This window comes from Pithys albifrons, chromosome 12, assembly GCF_047495875.1.
Source record: "Pithys albifrons albifrons isolate INPA30051 chromosome 12, PitAlb_v1, whole genome shotgun sequence".
NCBI classification, from domain to species: domain Eukaryota; kingdom Metazoa; phylum Chordata; class Aves; order Passeriformes; family Thamnophilidae; genus Pithys; species Pithys albifrons.
The window spans coordinates 14,676,680-14,698,609 of NC_092469.1; the positions used below are offsets into that span (position 1 = coordinate 14,676,680).

Sequence of the window (21,930 nt, forward strand, 5' to 3'; positions counted from 1 at the left end):
AATCATAGGATATCCTGAATTGGAAGCAATCCCCAAAAACCATTGAGTCCCAACTCCTGGGTCTGCACAGGACAGCCCCAGGAATCACACCATGTGCTTGGGAGCAGAGTCCAAAGGCTTCCCAAACTCTGGCAGGTTTGGTGCTGTGACCACTTCACTGAATCAATAAACAAGCATCAAGAACACCAGAAAAAAAGAACTACAGAAAAGCCCTCTAAGATCATCAAGTTCAACTGTTAACCCTGCACCACCATGTTCACCACCAAACCAGGTCCCTAAGTGACACCTCCACACACCTTTTGAACACTTCCAGCAATGGTGCTTCCAGCACTGCCCTGGGCAGCCTGTTTCAGTGCCTCACCACCCTTTCTCCACAGAAATTTTCCCTAAACCTCTCCTGGCACACACAACTTGAGGCTGTTTCCTCTCATCCTGTTACATGTTATGTGGGATAAGTGATTCACACCTGGCTACAACCTCCTTTCGGGTATCTGTGTAGTGATAAGGTCACTCCTGACCCTCTTTTTCTCCAGGCTGAGTCCCCTCAGCTCCCTCCCTCACTCCTCATCTGACCTGTGCTTCACACCCTTCCCCAGATCCATTGCTCATCTCTGGATGTGCTTCAGCAGCTCCGAGTCCAGCTTATAGTGAGTTTTGCAGAGTTTCACTTTTGTTAGCAACCAGTAACGTGAGTGTTAGTGATTAGTCAAGTCTTGTTTTATCTGAAGGTTCGAAGGGTAGCAGAAACCTTTTGCAAAACCTTGCTTGTGGTGTCCAGTTTGGCTGGGGCTCCTAATGTGCAGAGATAAATATTTACCCCTGTAATTCCCTACTTTGCATCCCAGCCTCTCACCGCAGCGGGCACAGGCCAGCTGTGGATTTTAGTGATGCAGCACAGCCTGCCCTGCCAGCCCAGCCCACAACTCCACTGCCCTGGGGAGGCTTTTCCCTGTGCTCCAGCGAGGAAACTGTGCAGACTCCCAGGACTGGTGTCCGGTGCATAAGGAGCTCTTTATGAGCCACCCGCAGTCTGCACACAGCAGCTGCTTTGTGCTGGCTGGACATCCACCTAAGAAGGCTTCTGTGTGTGGAGGGAAGGGTGTCCTGGAGGCGGCATGTCCTTCCCTCACTGTCCCCAAAGGCCCTCGTCACCTTTTCAACCTCCAGCTGCTGGCGGCTCTCTCTGTGCAGGGATCTGGCTGTGCTGGCGGTGGCAGGGGGTGCCTAAGGAGGGTGGGGGGCTGCAGCTCTCGTTCTCTCAGCCCATCCTCCTCAGGTTGGGTGCAAGGGGACAGCTCGAGTGCTTGGAGAGCTGTGGAGCTTTGTTCAACCACGTGGTCTGCTCCTGTCAGAGCTGCTGCAGAGGGAAGTCTCCTGGACACAAGCAAGCATGGTGCCCATCACCCCCTGCTCACCAGAGCACATTCCGTGCACTGCCAAAGGGACTCAGGAAGCCTTGGTTGTGCAGGATGTGCAGGGCAGCGTGTTGCAAGGTGTCCCTGTCCATGGCAGCAGGGTTGGAACAAGATGATCCCTACCAACCCAAACCATTCTGTGATTCTACGTTCAGCCCATCTCCCACTCCTGAGCTGGGGGGCTCTTCCGCATGTCCCCCAGGAACAGTGGTGCTGGAAGGGACATGGCCACTGCATAACCCTGAGTGGGCTTGGCAGCTCTACTGGAACCCATGTTCTGCAGGAGGAGCCTGCTGTGAGCACAGCCACCCGCTGTCCCCAGGAGCCTTGCCCCAGGAGCACTGGGTATTGAGCAAGGAGGACACCCTTCCTACAGCCACTTTTCTTTTATTAGAGATTACAAGATACAAGAAGCTGAACCTGCATGCCAAGTGCTGTTGGCTCACTCTGTCTTTCCTCTCTGTGTGCCATGCAGGCAGAGAGGAGGGGGCCAGGCTGGTCCCCCCATTGCCCTTAGGGTTTTCCTTCCAGGTGGTGCATGGTTTTTGCTGTGGTGGCTTTGCCCTGCCATCCATGAGCAAGCATTACAGGAAAGGGATGTCTCCAATGAGACAAGAACTGGGACCACTGAGATGAACCTGCTCCATCGCTCCCCAGGAGAGACTCCGCTTGGCCCCACACCTGCCTCTAAAAGGGATCAAAACACATATGGGGACACAAAGGCTGTGACCTTGAATATGTGCTTGCCCAGGAGGACTTTGCGGGAGAACTCGCTCATCTCCAGCTCCACCTCCAGCGTGGCTGGCCCCGCCACGGGGCTGGTGAGCAGCAGCTCTCCTGTCTGCTGGTCAGAGCGTCGCACAGAGAAGACACCCTGGCCCCGGCCACCCGTAATGGCGAAGCGCAGGCTGTCACCCACAAAGTGGGTGGTGGACATCTTGAAGAGCACACGGGGCACAGTGCGGTTGGCCTGGAGGGGCAGGTAGTGGAAGGAGATGGAGGTGGCGGCCAGATGGCAGGCTCGGCTGTCCATGGGGCAGGGATTCCTCTCACACTGGCTGCCAGGAGAGAAGGGTTGCCACTGCTCAGTGCCGTAGTTTGGCTCTCAGGGAGCTGCCTTCATCCTTGCAAATAAGCCCAGCCCACACCACAGGCAGCATCTCCAGCCCCACTGTTGGTTCTGTGGCAGAGCAACCCAAGACAGCCACATCCAAGTGTGCCTGGCATTGGATCTCTGCCTCATCCCTGTTTCTGCTAGGCAAACACCATGCCTTGCAGGGCACAGGTCTGAGTGATGCTCTGAGGCTAGGACTGGGGGTACCACAGTCCCAGGTGGAGGCCAGGGATGGAGCCAGGTGTGCATGCTGGAGAGGAACATGTCAGGATCAGGGATGCTCCTCTGCTTAGGTGGCTTTTGCTCAGCCACAAAGTGGGTTAGTCTCAAGAGCGGGATGGCCAGGACTCCTGGAAGGCAGCCGATGGCAACACATGGATGTGCAGCAGAGGGGAAATGGCATCTTTACCCATAGTCTGGGGCTCTCAGGGGCAGGCAGGATCCTGGATAAAGCCACCATGTATTGGGGTGCTCCCAGCTGCAGTCCCAGCCACCACTATCCCAAGACCATCAAGGACCATGCCAAGGACACCTGGGCATGCCACATGGCAATTTGCTACCACTGCTGGGTGGTACTGACCCTGCTGATCCTGGGTGACACACTGCAGTCCCCAGGGCACAGTAGGACCCATCACCCTGGGAGAGGGCACAATGCAGCCCAAGTCACACACAGAATGGTACTCACAAGGCAGAGGTCTTGACATAGCTGGTGTTGTGGCGTGGTGGGGGGCACTTGGGGCGCACACAGCGGTGGCCCCCAAAGGTGTTGATGCAGAAGTCACCCTGCGTGCAGTTGTGCTGCTTCCCAGCACACTCATTCACATCTGGTGGTGATACAGGGTGAGTGGGGCTGTCCTCACTGCACCCCTCTTCCCATGGGATGCTCTGTGCCCTGCACCTGCCACTCTTACCCTCACAGGCATTGCGGTCAGCATGGAGCAGGTAGCCTGGGGGGCACAGGCAGCGGTAGGAGCCAGGGAGGTTGAGGCAGTCATGGAGGCAAATCCGGGTCTGCGGGCTGGACTGGTAGAGCTGGCACTCATCCACATCTGGGGGGAACAAAGTGGGGAATGGCCAAGGGTTCTATTGCCACCAAGCCTTGCTTTCCCCCCACTCCCTACCATCTTCATCCCCCTTTTACCTTGGCACACACCACCAGCTCTCAGCTGGAAGCCAGTGTCACAGCTGCAGCGCCTGGAGCCTGAGCGGCCTTCGGCACAGCGGGGCTGGCGGCTGAAGGAGGTGTTGCTCACTGTCACCCAGTCTGCAGGGGGCAGAGGGTGTCACGTGCTGGGGCATGGGGAGATGGGTGGGGGCTGAGGTTGCAGGGGGCTGCCAGGGAAGGGGGAATGGGTGCAGCATAGCCAGGTGCTGTCCCCATGAGCATCCCTGTCCTCTGCAGTCCAAACCCAGGCACCTACAGGAGTAGATGGGGCTCTGGCAGCTGGAGCCTGACCAGCCTGGGGGGCAGAGGCAAGTGTAGTTCTGGATTCCATCCACACAGGTCCCGCTGTTGGCACAGGGGTTGCTGGAGCAGTCATCAATACCTAGAGAGAAGCAGCTTGTGAGCATCAGCTGGAGAAGCACATCCTCACTTCATCCCAGTCCCCAGTGCTGCAGCCTCTGGGCAGAGCAATTGAACCCTGTGGCTCAGGGTGACAGAGGAGGCCACAGACAGCGCTTAGCCCATGGCATCCCAACCCCACCCCACTTCACTTCTGCAGAAGGGCTGGGTGCCACTCCACGTGCGGTTGTGCCGGCAGGTGCGGGTCTCCGAGCCCACCAGCCGGAAGCCAGTGTCACAGACAAAGTGCACATCGTGGCCTGTCCGTACACTCCGGCCCAGCATCCGTCCATTCAAGGGCACTGCCAGCGGTGGACAGGTCTCTGTGGACAGACAGACATGGGTGAGGATGAACATCACCAGGCTGGAGCCGACTCCAACCCAGAGAGGAGCTGGGGGTCCCCCTGCCCAGGTTGTTTATGGGGGTCCAGAGGCCAGAGCCAGCCCCGTGGGGAGTCACCCACGGTGGTGACTGGCCAAGGTTACCATTGCGTTTGGTGGGCTGTCTCTGGAGGTGGCTCTGGAGGTTGGAAAGCTGCTGCCGGAGCCCACGCGTGCCCCGCAGGTGGGCAGCCTCCTGCACCGCCAGCAACTTCTGTATCTGCCGCACCGCGCTGAGCGCCTGCTGCCGGCTCAGGCACTCCTAGGGGAACATGTGGACATCCCTGTCATCCACTGGGCTCCCCTGCCCCCCTGCTGCAGCCCAGGGGGACCCTTTCAAGCAGGCAGCATCTTTGGGGTTGGTTTGGATGTCTTGCCCTGGGCAGAGCCCCTTCCTTCCCATCCTAGTTGGGGTCTGCCCCTGACTCCATGTTTGCTTCAGCCTCAACCCTCTCCACCCAGTCCTGCCTGTGCACTTAGATGCTTAGGAGCAGCTTGGATGCCCCAGGGGGTTTAACATCATCTCATTTCTACAGTGGAAAAGTCCCATGACCATCCCCCCAGCCCTGGGCAGCCCTACTAGTGCTATGACTGTGCTGTACCCCCCACTCCAGGCTGGTGGCAGGGTGCTGGGGTGGGAGAGGTGGGTGCTGAGCAGCCCACAGTGGCTCGTCTGCTATGAGGCTAGAGGGTGGGAGCCATGAGGGTCCTTACCTGGGGGCTGCTGAGTGGCAGCTGCAGGATGCCCAGGGCCAGCCAGACTGGCAGTGGGATGAGGAGCATCACGCTGGGTCTGGCTACAGAGACAAGACTCTGACGGTCCGGTTCTGCTCACGGCTACACTCCTGCACTCGCTGGGATTTATCCACTGTGTGTGCCCGTGTGTTTGTTGTTTTTTCTCCTGGCTGAGGCCAAGCTGTAGGAAAGTTTCCCCTTGGCACTGGCGCCAGCCTCTCCCTTCCCTTCCCTTCCTTTCCCTGTCTGCACATCAGAGGCTTTGAGGCCTTTCATGTCCCAGGGCAGCAGATGCCGGGGCCAGGCGGTGGCTGTCACGGCACTTACAGAGGTACTGGCAGTGCCGGGCTCACCCCACAGCCAGCCCCAGCTCGGCAGCTTCCCAGCATGCAGGGATGCAGGGTGAGGCTAATCCCATGTGTTTGCTAAGCCTGGGAAAGTCTCCTGTGAGAAAAGATGGCTTTGGGGTCTAGGCTGGGGTTCAGCTCTCCAGAGGGGCTGGCACTGCGGGGAAGGGCAGCCCAGGAATGCTGCAGATTCACTGGACTCAGCACAGTTTGGGGTGAGCTCAGCCATGACTGGAGTTTCAAGGAGAGACCCAGGGCTCTGTTACAGCCTGGAGTTGGGGTGCAAATTGGTGATAGAGTCAGCATTAACATTAGGGTCAGGGTTAATGTTCGAGTCAGCATTAGTTCTAGGGATGAGGTTAGGATTAGGGTTAAGATTAGAGCTGGGGTTAGTGTTAGCATTAGGATTAGCATTGGGGTTAGGATTTGGGTCAGGGTTAACATTAGAGTGAGTTTTGGAGCTGGCACTAAGTTTAATGTTTGGGTTAGCATTAAACTTACCATTAGGACTAAGGTCAGATTTTTTGTTAGGGTTAAGGTTTGTGTTAACACTAGTGCCAGGGGTTCAGGTCTATATTAGCAGGAGGGTTTGGATGAGAATTGGGCTTGACATTAGCATTAGTGCCAGAGTTCGAGACCAAGGTTAGGCTTAGGATGAGAGAATTTAAGCAGTTAGAGCTGAGTTTCTGCTGACACCCAGATCAGACCTGACAGCTGGCAGGTAGGATGCTCCTGGTCCCTCCTGCTTGTGACAGCCCAGAAGAAGATGGGGCATGGCCATATGTGCCTGTCCCCTGGCTACCTCTGAGCAGGTGTGCCTGAAGCCCACACCTCTGCCCTGTGCCAGTGGAGAATCTGGCTTGGTTGCTGGGAGTCCTGCACTGGGGCAGAGTCTTCAGGGTGCTAACTGAGCTCCGCCCCCCGAGCAGCCTGACCCCGAGTGCCTGCTGAAACGTGCCCCTCCTCGAGCCTGGCATCTCTCCCGCCGCCGGCCCCGCAGCCCTCACATCCTCCCACCCCGTAACCGCGCTGCCCAGCTCTCCGGAGCGGGTATTTGGCTTCATGCCGGCAGCGGTATGTGTTACCTTTACGGCATGTTTAATTCATGCGGCAGGAGGAAGGCTGGCAGTAGGGGCCCCCTTACTGCCCCAGCCCCTTGATATCCAGTCTCCCAGTGTCCCAAGGTGGGTTCCCAAAGAGCCACCCCCGCTCCTGCTGCCTTCACACCCTGACCCCGGCACGGCGGCGGGGCTGGAGCAGAGCACGAGGGGCTGACCCCACTGCGGGACATCCCAGCGGGGCTGCAGCCCAGGGCCCCGGGACTTGTCTGCCACATTCGCTCCAGCGAGCAACTGTTTTGACAGAGCTATTACTCACCCGTCAAGCTTTTGTTCGCGCTGCCCAGCGGTGCCTGTCTGGAGTCCTGAATAGGATCAAATCCTGCAACCAGACACACACACACACACACACACACACACACACACACACACACACACACACACGGACACAGGAGCGCGCAGGAGTGCGCGGCCGAGCTCGCCCCAAAGCCAGGGCTGCTGCGGGGTGGCTCGGCTCTCCACAGTCCTCCGTCAAAAGCCGTGGGGGTCCAGTCCCCACCATCGCAGGACCTACATGGACCTCTTGGTCCTGCTGGTTTGCAACCTCCTGGTGTGGAGGGAGGGTGAGACAAGGTCGGATGCTCCAGAAAAGTTGAACTCGCTGGCTCCGGGAGGTAACTGGGAAACGGGCTCCTCCGGCAGCAGGGCTGGGAGGCATCTGGTGTAGGGGGTTAGTGCCCCCTGAGCACTGCTGCCTTGGGAGAGACCAAGTGGGCAGGGCGCCGGGTGGGTGATGGGCATCCAGGGTTGGTAACTGGGATCTTGGTGGATGATGGGTGCTGAGGATGGGATGGAATGGTGCTTGGAGAGGGGTCATGGAACTGGTGATGGGATGGAGCTGGGGGGACTCTGGGGCTGATGATGGGATGGAACTGGTAATGGGATGGAATTGGGAGACTCTGGGGCTAGTGATTTAACAGACCTGGGACCAGTCTGGGGCTGATGATGTGATGGAACTGGGGGGCTTTGGTGATGAGATGAAGCTAGTGACAGAATGGGGCTGGGGAATCCTGCAGATGGTGATGGGGGCTAGTGATGGGTCCAGCCTGGAGGGGTCTGGGTGCTGGCAGGAGAGAGGTGGAGGGGGAGAGCGGGTACATTCCTGACAGTCTCAGCCCACCCGTGCGAGACAGGGGCTCAGCAGGCTGCCCCCCCGCCTCAGCCCCTTGCTCCTTTTGTGCTCCCAGCCCAAAGGCGCTTTCTTCTCTCCCCTCAAGTCTCCATGGAGACCCGGGTGCCTTCCCCGTATCCTCGGCTGCGGTCAGACCCTTCAGGGAGAGTTCCCACGGCTTCCCAAAGGGTCTGACCACAGCCAGGGATATGGAGAAAGCACTTGTACCCCTGGCCCCCTTTGGCCCCATCCCTATCCCCTGCTGTCCCTGCAGCTCTCAGCATGAAGGAGACCTTCCTGGTGCTCTCACTGCACAACAAGCTGAGAAGCAAAGTGCAGCCCCCCGCTGCCAACATGCAGAAGCTGGTGAGTCCCCTGGCAGGTCACATGTCCCCTACCTTCGATGTCACATCCACCTACCACTCCATGCCCAGGGAGGGGTGCAGCCCATGGGCATTACACAGTGGTTTGTTAACAAGCTAATGAAGCAGATTAGCTGGCTGGTGTGGGACTCCGGAGAAGGATGTGCCACTGGCACTGACAGATCCAGGGCACACCAAAGGCAGGGCTGGTACCTTGAGGTCTCTCTTGGGATCCGCCATGTCCATCTGATGTCCCCTGATCACCCCACACTTGCACATACCAAGGATCTTTTGGGGTCCTCTGTGGGGTTCCCATGTCCTTTGATGGCCCTGGATACCCCACAACCACCCCATACCTGTGCAGACTAAGGACAGGGCTGGTGCCCAGGAATCTCCTGTGGATTCCTCCATTCCCTGGGATGGCCCTTGATGCCTCCCAACCACTTCACACCTGAGCACACCAAGAGCAGGGCTGGTCTCTAGGGATATCTCCCATGTCCTCTGGTGGTCTTCAATGTCCCTCCATCACTCCACAGCTGCCCACACCGAGGGCAGGGCTGGTTCCTAGGGGTCCCCTGCAGCATCTTCCATGTCAACCCTCTGATGTTCCCCAGTCATCCCCTGCACTGATCCCCTTGTCAGTCCCCAAATTCCCTCTGGGCTGTTCTCTGGTTGGCTCATGCCCATTCCGGCAGGAGTGGAGTGAGGAGCTGGGGCAGCTGGCGGGGGCAAGGGCAGCCAGTTGCCTGGAGGGCCCTGCTCCACCACCAACCCCACAGCTGGGCTGGAGCGAGGTCCTGCTGCCAGTGGGCACCGGGGGCTTCGTGGCCGTGCTGGAGCGCTGGTTTGCAGAGGGACATCGCTACGACTACAGGACGGGGCGCTGTGCCAGCAACGCCACCTGCCGCCATTACACCCAGGTGGGCATGGTGAGCATGGTGGGCACGGGGAGGCCGTGGGGGTCCAGGGCACAGAGTGACATGTGTTCTCCCGCAGCTGGTGTGGGCCACGGCGGGGCAGCTGGGCTGTGGCCGGCACCACTGCCCCGGCCCCCACGGCCCCAGCGAGGCCTTCACCTGCGCCTACTCACCGGGGTAAGGGGCTTTTGGGGGGCACAGGGGTAAGGGGCTTTGGGGCGGGGCCTGGGCCGAGGGGTGTGGCTTGGGTGTATGGGCGGGGCCTCTACTGGGTGTGTCCTGGGTGTCTATTGGATTGACCAATGGAAATGTGTGGTGAGGGGTGGGGGCGGAGCCCTGAGGTGGTGGTGGGTGGAGCTGGACGGTGTGGGTGGAGCTGTGTATGGAAGTGGGCGTGGCTTGGTGATGGACCGGCGGGGCTGTGTGGGCGGGGCTGCGCGCTGATGTGGCGGGACGGGAAATGTAGGCGGGGCTGTGCATGGATGTGGGCGGGGCCTTGCCCAGAAAGGGGTGTGGCTTGTCCGGGTGGGCGGGGCATCCTCCTTCAGCAGCCTGCGGGGCAGGGGCAACTGGGAGGTGGCCGGGACGCCCGTCCTGCCCTACAAGCAGGGACCCTGGTGCTCCCTCTGCACCGCCGGCCTCTCTGGTTGCTTCAAGTCCTGGGATCACGGCGGTGGGCTCTGCGGTGAGTCCCTGCGGTCCCCCCGGCCCCTGTGTGGCCCCAGCAAGTGCCACTGCCACCACCCCTTATGCCCCCGCCTGCTGTGCCCAGAGGTGCCCAGGAACCCCTGTCGCATGAGCTGCAGGAACAGCGGGCGCCTCAACATGAGCAGTTGCCAGTGCTCCTGTCCCGCTGGCTACACAGGAAGGTACTGCCAAGGTGAGAGGGCACCGTGCAGTCCTGTCTCCCCTCCTCGCCTCTGGAGGTGTGTGTGTGTGGCTGCTGCAGGGCATGTGTGTGCTGCGTGGGTTCCAGGCATGTGTGTGCGGGGTGGGTGCAGGTACATGGCTGGTGCAGGGCATGCGTGGGCACGGCTGGTGCGGCACTCACAGCCTGCTCAGTACACATGTGCCCACAGTGGTGCAGCGCGAGGGGCACCAGCTCAGTGCATGTGTGGGTATGGCTGGCACAGCATGGGCAGCACAGCCAGTGCCCAGGCTGTACCATGGGGCAGGCAGGGGCTGCTGAGCCCCCCACCAGCTAACACAGCACTGTGCCTGCAGTGAGGTGCAGCGGACAGTGCCTCCATGGAAGGTTCAGGAAGGAGGAGTGCTCCTGCCTCTGCGATGCGGGCTACGGCGGAGCTGAATGTGGCAGTGAGTCTGTGCCCCACCTGTGCTGCTGTGGAGTGGCAGCAGAAACCCATGGGATGGGACCCCTGGAGCGGGATGAAGGGTCCTCTTTGGGCCCAGCTCTGCCAGCACAGGCACCCACTTGCTCCTGCCTGTGCCCCCAGCAAAGATCCAGTTCCCATTCCATGCTTGTGATGTGCGGATAGACAGTGACTGCTTCATGGTGTCCCCTGAGGCTGACACCTATTACGGAGCCAAAATTAAGTGCCAGGTGAGCTCCTGGGATGCTCCAGGCATCCCTGTACAGCTGAAAAGTGCCACTCATGCTCTCAACCCTCCTGGGCATCTCTCTGCCTTGTGTGGGGCTGGGCCATGCGTTTGGGGCAGACTTGCTCCCTTCCCTGCAGGAGAAAGGGGCAATGCTGGCACAGATCAGAAACCAGAAGGTCCAGGACATCCTGGCTTTCTACCTCAGCCGCTTGGAGATGGGTAACAGGGTGACAGACACTGATTTTGAGACTGGGAACTTCTGGATTGGTGAGTGATAGCAGTGGGCAGGACACAGGGTGCCCAGGGTGCAGTCAGACATGCTCACCCACCCCCCATTCCCCCAGGTCTCACCTACAAGACATCCAAGGCTTCCTTCCGCTGGGATGTGGGCGAGACGTCCTCTTTCACCAGCTTTGCTTTTGGGCAGCCAGACAACCAGGGGTAAGTGGATCTAGAGGACTCTGAAATCTGTGTGGTGTCACCGCTGTGCCACTGCACTGGCCAGCTTCACCACCCTCCTGCTGGGACACAGGTTTGGGAATTGTGTGGAGATGCAAGCGACGGCTGCCTTCAACTGGAACGACCAGCGCTGTAAGACCCGAAACCGGTACATCTGCCAGTTCGGTGAGTGAGCAGCTGGGAGTCCGCCTGTGCATCCCCAGGGGTGTCAAGCCATGGGACTGCCAGTTTCTAGCTCTGCTGGGTCTGTCCCATGTTCCCAGCCCTGCCCAGACCACTGGGTCTTTCCTGGCATGGGGGGGCACTGACTCTCTGCATTCCGTCGCAGCCCAGGAACACATCGCCCTGTGGCAGTGGGACCCCTGAACCAGCAGCCCTGGAAACTGGCCAGCGCTGGCTGCTGTGCCGAGCCAATGGCTCAGGAAGACCCTGATGCTGTGCCAAGCCCAGACCATGGCTCAAGAGGATCCCCCCATAGTTTACCTGCACAGGTGACGGGAGACTGATGGGACCTATGGCACTGGGACATGGTGAGAAGGGGTGTACTCCATGTCAGCATCCCTGAAACAGCGTCTTATTCTGCCCCTCACCTTCCTCTGTTACCATCATGCTGCTACAGCCCCTGGGCAGGAGACACCCCTGCAACAGCCAGTACAGCAGCGTCCTCTGAAATTGGCAGCTGAGCTGTGTCTGGACTGTGGTCTCTATGTGACAAGGGGCCAGGGGGTGCTCCTGAAAGGCGGAAGTCTCATCACAGCTGAGGGTGAGGATCAAAATCAGCTCTAAGCCATCATCTGGACCTGTGTGGGAACCTCCCAGACTGGTGGGTTCCTCACAATTATCTGGTCCTTCATCATCACCCACTTCTTCATCACCATCTATCCGGTGGTTAATAAAGATTCTCTCTCCCTTGGGAAGAGCAGTTTGTCTCCTTTTGCTCTCACAAGCTCACCAGACTCTGCTTAACCACATCCTGCCTGCACTAAGTGGTACCTCCAGCTCCATCTCTGGAACGGGTTCTGGGAGTTGGAGGAGCCAGGACTAGCCCAGCCTTTGGCTGAACTCTTGTCTCCAGCACCTGGAGGTGTTTTGAAGGGGTGGCATTAGCCAAGAGCTGCTTCTTACAGCCTCAGGACAGCCCCAAGTCAGGGCACCCCGTGTGCTGGGTGAAAACCTGTGACTCCAGAGCTCGTACGTGTCAGTGGGTGCTTTTGAGGCAGACATGCCTCTGCCCTCCTGTCCTAACAGCCCGCTCCAGCGCTGGGCTGAACTGGGAATTAAAACGTTCCCAGCCAGGGCGTTGCATGCCAGTTGCTTGTGTCCTTAGCCCAGTGGCGGCAAGCCACGATTCACATCGCTGCCAGCAAGACTGGACTCTGGGCTCCGGGCGAGCTGGGCAAACCCAGGGCGAAACAGCCAGCGACCAGGAGGGCAGGATCCGGCAGGTGGGAGGGGGCGGGAGGATGGAGGTGGAAGGAGCCTTGGGAGGATGAGGGTGAGGATGGAGACCCCAGGGGCAGGGTGTGCCCGGTGCCCGCGGTGCCGGCAGCGGTGCGAGCAGGGACGGGCAGCGGGGCTGCCGCGGACCCCCGGCCGGGGCGTGGTGTCCCCCCTGCCGCGGTGGTGCGGCCCGTGCCCCCCGCCCGGCGGTGGTAGCGCCCGGTGGCAGCGCTCGGTCCGGTGCTGGGTGCGGGGTGCTGGGTGCGGGGCCGGTGCGGGGCCATGACTCTCTTCGGCAGCGGGGACGCGGGCTGGAGATGTGAGTACCGACCGGATCCGGCCCTCATCCCCTCCGAGTGTCCCACCCGCGCGATCGGCCCTCCTCCCGCACCCCTCCCCCGGGAGATGCTCCGGCATCGGGATGCGCGCCCGGCACCGGGATGCTCGCCATGCACCGGCAGCCCTGCCCGAGGCGAGAATGTCCCCCCGCAGCCTTCTGGTGTCCCTAACGCCCTCATCCCGAGCGGGGCCGCCTTCCGGGTGCCCTCTACCGCGGTAACAGTTCCTCCCCAGGGCTGGGGTGGCCCCCGATACCCGGAATGCCTGGGACTCCCCGTGCCATCACGCCCGGGACAAGATGTACTGGGATGCCCCCATGGTATTCCCTCCTAGGAGAGGGATGTCCTCCCAGTACAGGGATTTGCCCGAAACATTACCCCCAGGTCAGAGGTGTCCTTCCAGTACTGGAATGCTCCCATGACATTATCCCCAGGACAAGGATGTCCTCCCAGTACCGGGATGCCTCTGTGCTGTTACCATCCAGGCCGGGGATTTCCTCCCAGTACCCTTCCATTACAGGGACGGGTGCCCAGATGGGGCCAATGGCCCTCGGTGATGAAGCCCCACTGGCCATGTCTCCTGCTCCAGCCGGGCAGTCCCCTTGGTGCAGGTGGTCTGTGACAGGGCACCTGGCCATGGCTGGGGTCCCTGGCTGGGGGCTGAGGTCTCTGTCCCTCTGGCAGGGAGGGGAGTGGATGTCTCTGCCAGACAGGTGTGATGGGCTGGAGAGAGAGATGTCAACAGTGGGCTGTGGCCCTGAGTGGTCCTGGGGAATCTGGCTGCACCCGTGGAAAATGGGTGCCAGCATTACCTGGCAAGCACAGAGCACTTTCCCCAGCTCACCCTGAGATCAGAGCCAGCTGACAGACTTTGCCACACAAGGTGGCAGCCTGGAAAGCAAAGTGCCAGTTTCCTTCTGCTTGGATCTTTCTCAGAAACCCTCTCCTCTGTAGGGATGGAAGGACATTCCTCTGACAGATGCTGGGCTTGAGTGACCATGCTTCTAGGGAGGTCTAAACCTCTCTGGTGGGCTGATGTGTTACCAGAGCACTCAGGAAGCTTTAGCTTGGGGTTCCCCTGGTGCAGTGACATCCACAATGTCACCCGTGGGACAGCTGGTTGCACTTACTGTGGCTGAGGAGAAACATGCAAGAGGGAGCCCTCAACATCTCACTCATCACTTCCTACCCTAGAGGCAAGAGAGGTTTTGAAGTCTCCCAAAGTCACAAAATAAATTATATGATGTTCATAAACCATGGTATTGGGACATCTCAAATGTATACACAGAAAGGAGATTCGAGCCGGCTTTTATATGGATGTTGGCTGTGAAATCCTAAAGAAGGGGTGAAGAGCATTGCTGGGGATGTGTGATGTGGCATTGCCAAGCTGTGCATCCGGAGGCATCTCCATTGCACACCTTGGCATGGCACATGTCTCAGCAGCCTTGGGGAGGGTGGAGCAGCTGGATGCAGGGTCTGCTGTGCCTGGCACCAGGCACTGATGGGCAGCACTCACTCAGCAGTGTCCCACTGACCCAGAGCTCCCTGAAAAATGTCCCAGCCACACAGCAGGAGTGATAAATGTGGATTCACTGCTGTGGTGGGAAATGTCTCTGCAATTAATTAACCTCATCATCAGAGATGTTTCTGCCACTCTGAGTGGAGTTTGCCCAGCTGTAGTCCTTGGGACAGGGCCCCCATGGGAAGGGACAGATGGATCTGCTCTGTGTCCTGGGCACAATTTTAGGCTGCTTCTGTCCTTCCCATAAACTTAAATCTATAAAGCTGCCACCCTCCTTCTTGTCCTGAGGATGTTCTGCAGTGGGACACCTCCAGCTGAGAGAGGAGTGTGGCTGGGACCAAAGGAAGTTGGTGCTAGAGATGTGTCTGTGTGGGCTTGGATGTTGGCAATCTCTTTTCTTTCCATTGCTCATTCTTCTCCTCTCTCTTTCCTCAGATCTGGACATGGCCAGGGAGCCCAAGCCGAGTCGTGTCAGGCTGGGCCAGAAGCGGGAGCACAGCAGCAGCCTGTACCAGTGAGTGCCTGTGTGAGGGGCAGGGGCTGCTCTGGGGGCTGCGGACTGTCCCACACCTGGGTCCTTTTCCTCCCCTGCTCACTGTTACTCACACCTCTGACTATTCCAGTTGGTAGGCATGGGTCTGGGGGATGTCCCTGCTCCATCCCAACAGGGCTCTTGGACACACAGGTGCCAGCTGGAGTCCTCACTGGGCCCCTCCCAGTGTATGTCACCAGTGGGGTGTGGGGATCCCCCTTCCCCATCCAGAGGCAGTGAAAGAAGAGCAGAACCCTATGGTCTCCACACCTGATACAGGTGTTGCCCTCCTTCAGTAATGGTTTTACACTGACAAAAGACAGGTTAAGGTTGGACATAAGGAAGAAATTCTGTGTGGTGAGGCCCTGGCACAGGTTGCCCAGAGAAGCTGTGGCTGCCTCATCCCTGGAAGTGTTGAAAACCAGGTTGGATGGGGCTTGGAGCAACCTGGTCTAGTGAAGGTGTTGCTGCCCATGGCAGAGGGGTTTCAAATGAGGTGAGCTTTAAGGACTCTTCAAACCCAAACCATTCCAGGATTCTATGATTCTTTGTCAATATCCATTGCAATGGTGGCCTTTAAATGCTGTTCCTCAGGGACAGAAACCCCTGCAGAGGCACACAGGAGTGGCTATGGCCCTGAGGATGGCAGTGGATGGTGGTGATGGTAGCAGAAGAGCAGTGCACTTTTGGCTCCCCATCTCAGTGGGCATGTGGTGAAGAGGGGATCAGAGCCAGGCTCCTATATCTTGTTAGAGCTTTTTTGCAAACACCCTGATTGAACTAATTGCTCTGCCTGTTGCCATGGAGCTGAAGGGATGCAGCACTGGAGGGCCGGGACTGCTTGGCCCCCTTGGGTGCTGGAGCGTGGCAGCCACTGCCTTTGCTGTTCCCAGAGGATGCTCTGAGCAAAAAGCTGAGCCAGGAAACTCCTTGCTCTGTCACTAGCTGGGTGCTTGATCCCAAGTCCAGGTGTCCTGCAGTGCCACCCGTTCTCCCATGGCACAGGGTGGCCTGTGGCATCCCCATTCCTTTCAGTGTGGGCTCCATGCAGCAGCAGCAGTCAGGGGAGTGGCCACCTTCCCTTGTGCCCTGTGTGCGGGTTGGCACACCTCTCCATCTCCTCATTCCCTCCTTTCCCAAGACAGGATGTGACTTACCTCCCCAGGTGACAGGCAGGAGTTGGAGATGCAAAGGACACACCATCCCTGTCACAGCAACAGAAACTTAGAGGGCAGCAAACCTGGACCAAAATCTCCTAAAATAGACCCCAAAAATTGCACCCCATGTGCAAAGCACAGAGGCAGGTGAATCCCCAGGGGTGCCAGGTGCCTTCACCAGGAGGGCTGGTGCTTGCAGGCTGTGGCCCATGCAGAAGATTCTTGAAGAAGGCAAGATGGCAGCCCATGATGGGCTCTGAGCTGCCCTCTGGACTGGGCAAGCCTGGCCCAGGCTTGATGCCCTGGGCAGGGCAGCCCAGGTTGCCTGTGTCCCCCTCAGCAGACCTCCAGCTCTCCCCAAGTTCCAGCATCGATCCTTAGGTGATAAGCTCATCTGCAGCCAGGTCTGGAGACCTGGGGGACCTTCTCCTGGTCCCCCCATTCCTGGCACCATGAAGGCTCCCTGATCCCAGCGTTGCCTGGAGCATAGCTTTGTCTCCCCTTGGGTTAGGTTTAATCCTATGCTCACTGACTCCATAAGAGCTGAAGCAGCAAAATGAGCTTCAGCATCTTTCCTCCTTCTCCTCTTCCTCCTCCTCCCCCCACTTCCTGCTCCTGGTCCACGGTGCATGATTTATTACTGGCATGTCGGCTGCCTGCATTGGAGGGGATCTGCTGACTGATCACTGCTTAATTTGGAGCCGAGTGAGCCAACAGTGCGCACGTGGAGCCAGGGACCATGAAGTTTAACATCAAGGCACTCTAAATGCAGCTTCCTGGAGAGAGTCCCTGCTCATGCTGCCCCGGGGGCTCTCGTTATCGGCCCCAACACCCTTGTTTGCCTCCGAGGAACACCCCTGCCAGGGCACAGCCACCTCCCAAGGCATGCTGCAGCCCGGGCAGCTTGCATGGAATCCTCCGGGATGCCTCCCACACCCCGGGGATGGAGGCTGGGTGGATGTCTCTGTCCTGCTGTGCCCAGCAGTGACTGCTCCATGGTGACTCACAGAGCGGGTGATATGTTCTCCTCTCTCCCCTCCTGCAGCAGTAACTGTGACCTGGACTATGATCTCTACAGGGATGACTTCCCGTACCGGTGAGCGTGGCACCCCAGGAGTGGAATGAGCTGAGCATGAGTGGGTTTGGCACACAATTGTATCTCTGATCATGGAAAAGCAAAGTGTCCCTGGGTACCTGTTCTTGTGCCTCCAAGAGAGGCTCAGTTGTGTTTCCCTGCTTTGAGGAGCTGCAGCTTCCTGAGACTGGGTGCCTAGGGGAGGGGGTACATGGGGCAGGGACAGCAAGTGGGCAGGGCAGTACTGGGGGTCCTTCATCACACAGGGACCCAAAGAGATGGTCTCATGGCTGCAATACTGTTGCACCTCTGAGGTTGTGCTCATGTTGCCATGCTCTTGTGCCCTTGCAGGGTGTATGAGTACCAGAAGATCCCCCCACTAATTAACCACATCCCAGTCAAGACCAGACGGACTCACTTGGGAGCAGGAGGCAAGGGCAGCCTGAGTCCCCAACCCGGGACGAGGAGCAGCACCAGCTCCACGGCAGGACGGACAAAGTGTAAGTGTGACAGGGCTGGGAGAAAGAGGAGGCTCAGCCCTCGCATTTCAGTGTGTGCTGACCCTGTTGATGTGAGTCCCCAGCTCCAGCAGACACAGCCTGGGCTGCACTGGGCTGGTGACTCTCCCCTGTGTCCATTCCTATTCCCCAAGAATGCTAGTGGGGAGTATGTTTTATAGAGGAGGATATTTTGTGAAGAATATTCCAGAGTGGGAAGCTCTGGAGGTGGCTGCCCAGGACAGCATGTCTTCCTTGCTCTGGGTGGGATCCTCACAACTCCTCTTCTTGCAGTGCGAGCCGAAGAGCTGCACTCCATCAAGGGGGAGCTGAGCCAGATAAAGGCGCAAGTGGACAGCCTGTTGGAGAGCCTGGACCGCATGGACCAGCGGAGAGAACGTCTTACAGGTGAGGGGATAGGCCACAGACCCTCCACACTGGAGTGTCCCTGCTGAGGGCATGTGCAAGCCTGGCCCCTGAGCTGGCTGTAAGGGCTCCCTCCCTGTGTGCCCAGGACATCCAGAGCTGACTGGGTAGATTCTCTACATCCTTTGCCTTCCCTGGGCTTGTAAGTATGAACCCAGCCTTTTGGCATAAAGAAACCCAGTGAGGACAGGGATGATGTTTGCACAGGTACCCAAATTTCTGCTGTCTCTGCCTTTGCAGGGTCGAAGGAGAGTGAGAAGAAGAGGGCAGAGCCAGGGACACAGTCACCATCCCCAGTGGGAGAGGGGTCACGGGAGTCATGCGGGAAGGAGGGGACGGGACCTGATGGGCACAGTGACCTGCGCAACATTGACAGCGCTGAGGAGAGCACAGACACGGAGGAGACAGAGGTAAGAGGAGGGCTAGGTCCTGTGCTGGGCTCTCTGCTTCCATAAAATCCACCCCTGCTTGCTGGTGGCAGATGCGCAGAGTAGATGAGATGCTCCATTAGGTTTCCCCGAGCCGTTCCAGCTGTGTGCCAGGGCTAAAACGGCTGGTGACTCTGGGAAAGCCCTAAGCACCCTGCAGCAAACCCCTGGGTGTGCCTCACTGCAGCACTAAGGCTGCAAAAAACACCTTGGAGCAGAAATACCTTTTATCAAAGGTGCTGCTCCCCCACCTACATCCCCCAGGTGGGTGTGGGATCCCAGGGAACCCGGTGCCAGAGCGCAGCAGGAGACAGTCATGCCATGTGTTTCTCCTCACAGGTGAAAACCCACATGTCGGATCCCGAAGGGAGCCAGTAGCTGGATGGGGATGCCATGGCCTTCCTTTGTGACCAGCCCTTCTGAGCTTGTGTTTGTTATTTCTTTTGAGGCTTCCAGCCACACATGGTGCAAGGTGCCCACTCTTGGCACGGCCATTCCCTGCCATTGTCAGCTCTGTGTCCCACCCCGGGAGTTGCCAGCCAGCTGTGGCGAGAGAAGTTTTTGTGTTCCAGTGCACTTGTTTTCTTTTTTCTCCTGTTTTCAGACCTAGGGATAAGCAGAGGTGGCCAGGGGAGGGAGAGGAAAAGCAAAAGGAAAAAGGACCATATGCCAAAGGAGCAACCCAAATCCCATCTGCCTTGCTGCCAGCACCACCTCACCCAGAGTGCTGTGGGGCACAGAGAAAGCAGCCTGGGGCTCCCCCCCTACAGCACAGGCCCTATCCCACCCTTCAGACCCCACTGGGAATTGGTGCAGCAGGCATGGATACAGTCTGGGATGGCTTTCAGAGCTACTCAGCATCCCACCATAGGAAGGAGGAACCACCCTAAGCCACCTCCAGGTTTTTGTGGGATTTTGGGATGGTGCCAAGCCTAGCTCCGATGCAAGCTCCATGACCACCAGTGGGGCAATGCCAACCCAATCACTTCCATTTGCCCCTGTTCCCAAATGTGTTTTCCTTACTGTTTTTCCACAGGCTGTTCTTGTCCAGGTATTGCATTTGCAGTCAGTGGGATTCCCATGAGAGCTTTACCAGGGTCACTCCCCTGCATCTGAGAAGTCCTGGTCCCCCTATACTCCCCAGAGTCATGTTTTGGTTCTGTGTTCCTCATTTCTCAGTTGTCCTTCTCTCACTGGTAGGAACTTGTTCTGTATTTCTGATTTGCTCTGGTAAAAGAGTGTATTGTGTTGGAAAGAAAAATAATTTATATTTCTTTTCTTTGGTTATTCAACTCCAATGCAGTTTTTAACCATCTGAAGTGCATGTTTAATTTTTGTACCCATTTCTGTGTGCTGGTGGACACAGTCCCTGGCTTTCTTGGATGCTGCCCTTCCTGCAGCTCAACACAGAGGTGGGAATATAGCTCTACCCTGCTTCCCTACAGAAAACACCCAGAATATTCCCTTCCAGCCCATCAGGGTGCAGCTGGGCACACACAACTGGTTGCTCTGCTCCATCCCCAGGAATAACCAGATCCCAAGGCAGCATCACTCAGAGAAGGACATAGGGAGAAGATGGGGGTGACCCCAATCATGGAAGCATATCCTTCCACCTCTGCCCTTAGTTAGCAGAGGCCCAGGCAGAGCCATGCAGGCAGAACACTCAACGGAAATGATTTATTACTATGAAAAAAACAACAAAACACAACTCTGCTGCCCAGAAGCACTGCCTGGGCAGGAGGACCAAGGTATATGCACAGTCCATGCCACAATATGGTTCCTGCCTGGTGCTGCCTGGCCCCTTCCTGCATAGATGGTTGTGGTGGGGAGCTCAGTGTGAGGGTCTCAGCCTAGTGCTGGGACCACCCCGGGGTGAGATAGGGTCCCACAGTGCTGGCGGCTGCTCGGAGGGAGGTCTTGGGCAGGCTCTGGTTGCTGAGGCAGTATGGAGGCTGTTCTTGGGGGGCTCCAGAAGCATGCCAGGCTGTTTGGGCCCTGCAGTGCCAGTTGGGAATGTTCTGCAACACAGGGACTCCTCAGATACGCTCCAAGGTGCTCGGGCAGTGTGGGGGCGGCTTTGGGGGCCCTCCAGTGGTGTCCCTGAGCAGAGTTCTTGGGCCTTCAGCTGCATGAGCAGCACCAGGGGGTCTCCTGCACCACCAAGGCTGGCTCAGGTTGGCTCTGGAGGGTCTCCAGCAGCACAAGTGTTGGCTTGCGGGATCTCAGCAGCATGACATGTGGATCAGGCTGGGTCTGGGGTCTCTGGCAGCATGAGGCATCGATCAGGCTGGGTCCGGGGGCATCTCCAGCAGTTATAATTAAGCTTAAACTTCATAAACTTCTCATATTCTAAAAGTAAACTTATTTTAATCCCCAACAGTGAGGCGTGGATCAGGCAGGCTCCAGCGGTCTCTGGCAGCATCGAAAGCAGCTCGGACAGGCCCTGGGAGATGATCCTACCCCCAGGATGGGGTACCCAGGTCTCACGAGCACTCAGGCCACGGTGGCAGCGGCAGCGGCGGCGGCATCGCGGCGCTGGGCGGCCCGCAGGAGGCTCTGCCGCAGCACCGGGTACTGCCGGTGGCAGCCGTCGAGGCCGAGCCGCAGGGCCTGCGCCCAGTCCTCGGGGGGGCCGCCCTGGCCGCCGCCCAGCACGGCCGACACCTGGTTGAGCGCGGGCAGCAGGGCGAGCGTGAGGCGGGCGGCGGCGCGGCGCTCCTCGGGCTCCGCGGGCTGCAGCATCCACGCGGCGGCGGGCGCGGGCGGGCGGCACAGCGCGCAGCCCACGGCCAGGTCGTACATCTCCACGCCGGCGTCCGCCAGCGCCAGGGCGGCGGCGCTCACGGCGGCGGCCAGCGCCGAGCCCCCGTCCTGCAGCAGCAGCGCGCTGACGGCCAGGCGCGCCCGCGGGTACCGGCCCAGCCGCACCGCCGGCTCCAGCGCCTCCCGCAGCGCCGCCGCCGCCTCCCGCTCCGCCTCCCGCTCCGCCAGCCCGCCCGGCCGGCCCCGCGCCCCGCGCCCCGCGAAGGGCGCCCGGCGGAACTCGCAGATTAGCCGGCCCGGGCCGGGCTCGGCCGCCTCCCGTGGGCCCCAGGCGGCGCAGAGCACCTTGGTGCCGCTGCCCAGCTCCACGTAGGCCGAGCCCTGCGCCTGGCTCAGCAGCCCGGCCCGCGCGAACAGCGGCCGCAGCGAGCAGGGGTCCCGCGGCGCGGCTCCCGCGCCCTCCTCGTCCTCATCCTCGGCCGCGACCACCGCCCACAGCCCCGGGGGATGCGACTCCTCCGGGCCGCACAGGCGGCGGTGATCCAGCGGCATGATCGGAAGTACACGAGCGGTAGCGGAAGGGGCGGGCACAAACGAGAGGCGGGGACGACAGGAGGGGACACGCACAGGCTATAACAAGGCAGGAGGATCCCACCCCATCTCGCC

At 59.2% G+C, this 21,930-nt stretch overlaps 4 protein-coding genes across 7 annotated transcripts; 2 read left to right on the forward strand and 2 right to left on the reverse strand.

Annotated features, from left to right (window-relative positions):
* Nucleotides 1-2,112: 2,112 nt before the first annotated feature.
* On the reverse strand, nucleotides 2,113-5,257 carry LOC139677564 (fibulin-7-like). The gene is made up of 8 exons (XM_071567649.1): nucleotides 5,189-5,257; nucleotides 4,580-4,736; nucleotides 4,246-4,416; nucleotides 3,951-4,076; nucleotides 3,671-3,793; nucleotides 3,441-3,578; nucleotides 3,215-3,353; nucleotides 2,113-2,473 (listed from the first exon to the last, which is right to left on the reverse strand). The coding sequence occupies exons 1-8, from the start codon at nucleotides 5,255-5,257 to the stop codon at nucleotides 2,113-2,115; spliced, it is 1,284 nt and encodes a 427-aa protein (XP_071423750.1).
* Nucleotides 5,258-7,078: 1,821 nt separating this feature from the next.
* On the forward strand, nucleotides 7,079-11,876 carry LOC139677600 (C-type lectin domain family 18 member A-like). 2 transcript variants are annotated; one of them, XM_071567714.1, is made up of 12 exons: nucleotides 7,079-7,288; nucleotides 8,060-8,151; nucleotides 8,843-9,067; nucleotides 9,144-9,241; nucleotides 9,628-9,749; nucleotides 9,837-9,944; nucleotides 10,289-10,381; nucleotides 10,522-10,628; nucleotides 10,765-10,894; nucleotides 10,972-11,068; nucleotides 11,133-11,251; nucleotides 11,415-11,876. In XM_071567714.1, the coding sequence occupies exons 1-12, from the start codon at nucleotides 7,189-7,191 to the stop codon at nucleotides 11,450-11,452; spliced, it is 1,329 nt and encodes a 442-aa protein (XP_071423815.1). In that variant the 5' UTR covers nucleotides 7,079-7,188; the 3' UTR covers nucleotides 11,453-11,876. The 2 variants fall into 2 exon arrangements, with proteins under 2 accessions (XP_071423815.1, XP_071423816.1); XM_071567715.1 differs by having other exon boundaries at nucleotides 11,160-11,251.
* An 864-nt stretch (nucleotides 11,877-12,740) lies between these two features.
* Nucleotides 12,741-19,771, forward strand: LOC139677602 (RNA-binding Raly-like protein). 3 transcript variants are annotated; one of them, XM_071567718.1, is made up of 7 exons: nucleotides 12,741-12,845; nucleotides 14,822-14,900; nucleotides 17,121-17,171; nucleotides 17,502-17,650; nucleotides 17,942-18,055; nucleotides 18,314-18,483; nucleotides 18,841-19,771. In XM_071567718.1, exons 1-7 carry the CDS (start codon nucleotides 12,809-12,811, stop codon nucleotides 18,877-18,879), a joined length of 639 nt encoding a protein of 212 aa, XP_071423819.1. In that variant the 5' UTR covers nucleotides 12,741-12,808; the 3' UTR covers nucleotides 18,880-19,771. The 3 variants fall into 3 exon arrangements, with proteins under 3 accessions (XP_071423819.1, XP_071423820.1, XP_071423818.1); XM_071567719.1 differs by having other exon boundaries at nucleotides 17,124-17,171; XM_071567717.1 differs by lacking the exon at nucleotides 18,841-19,771 and having other exon boundaries at nucleotides 18,314-18,528.
* Nucleotides 19,772-20,163: 392 nt separating this feature from the next.
* EXOSC6 (exosome component 6) lies at nucleotides 20,164-21,829 on the reverse strand. The gene has a single exon (XM_071567716.1). The coding sequence runs from the start codon at nucleotides 21,814-21,816 to the stop codon at nucleotides 20,995-20,997; it is 822 nt and encodes a 273-aa protein (XP_071423817.1). The 5' UTR covers nucleotides 21,817-21,829; the 3' UTR covers nucleotides 20,164-20,994.
* Nucleotides 21,830-21,930: the final 101 nt, after the last annotated feature.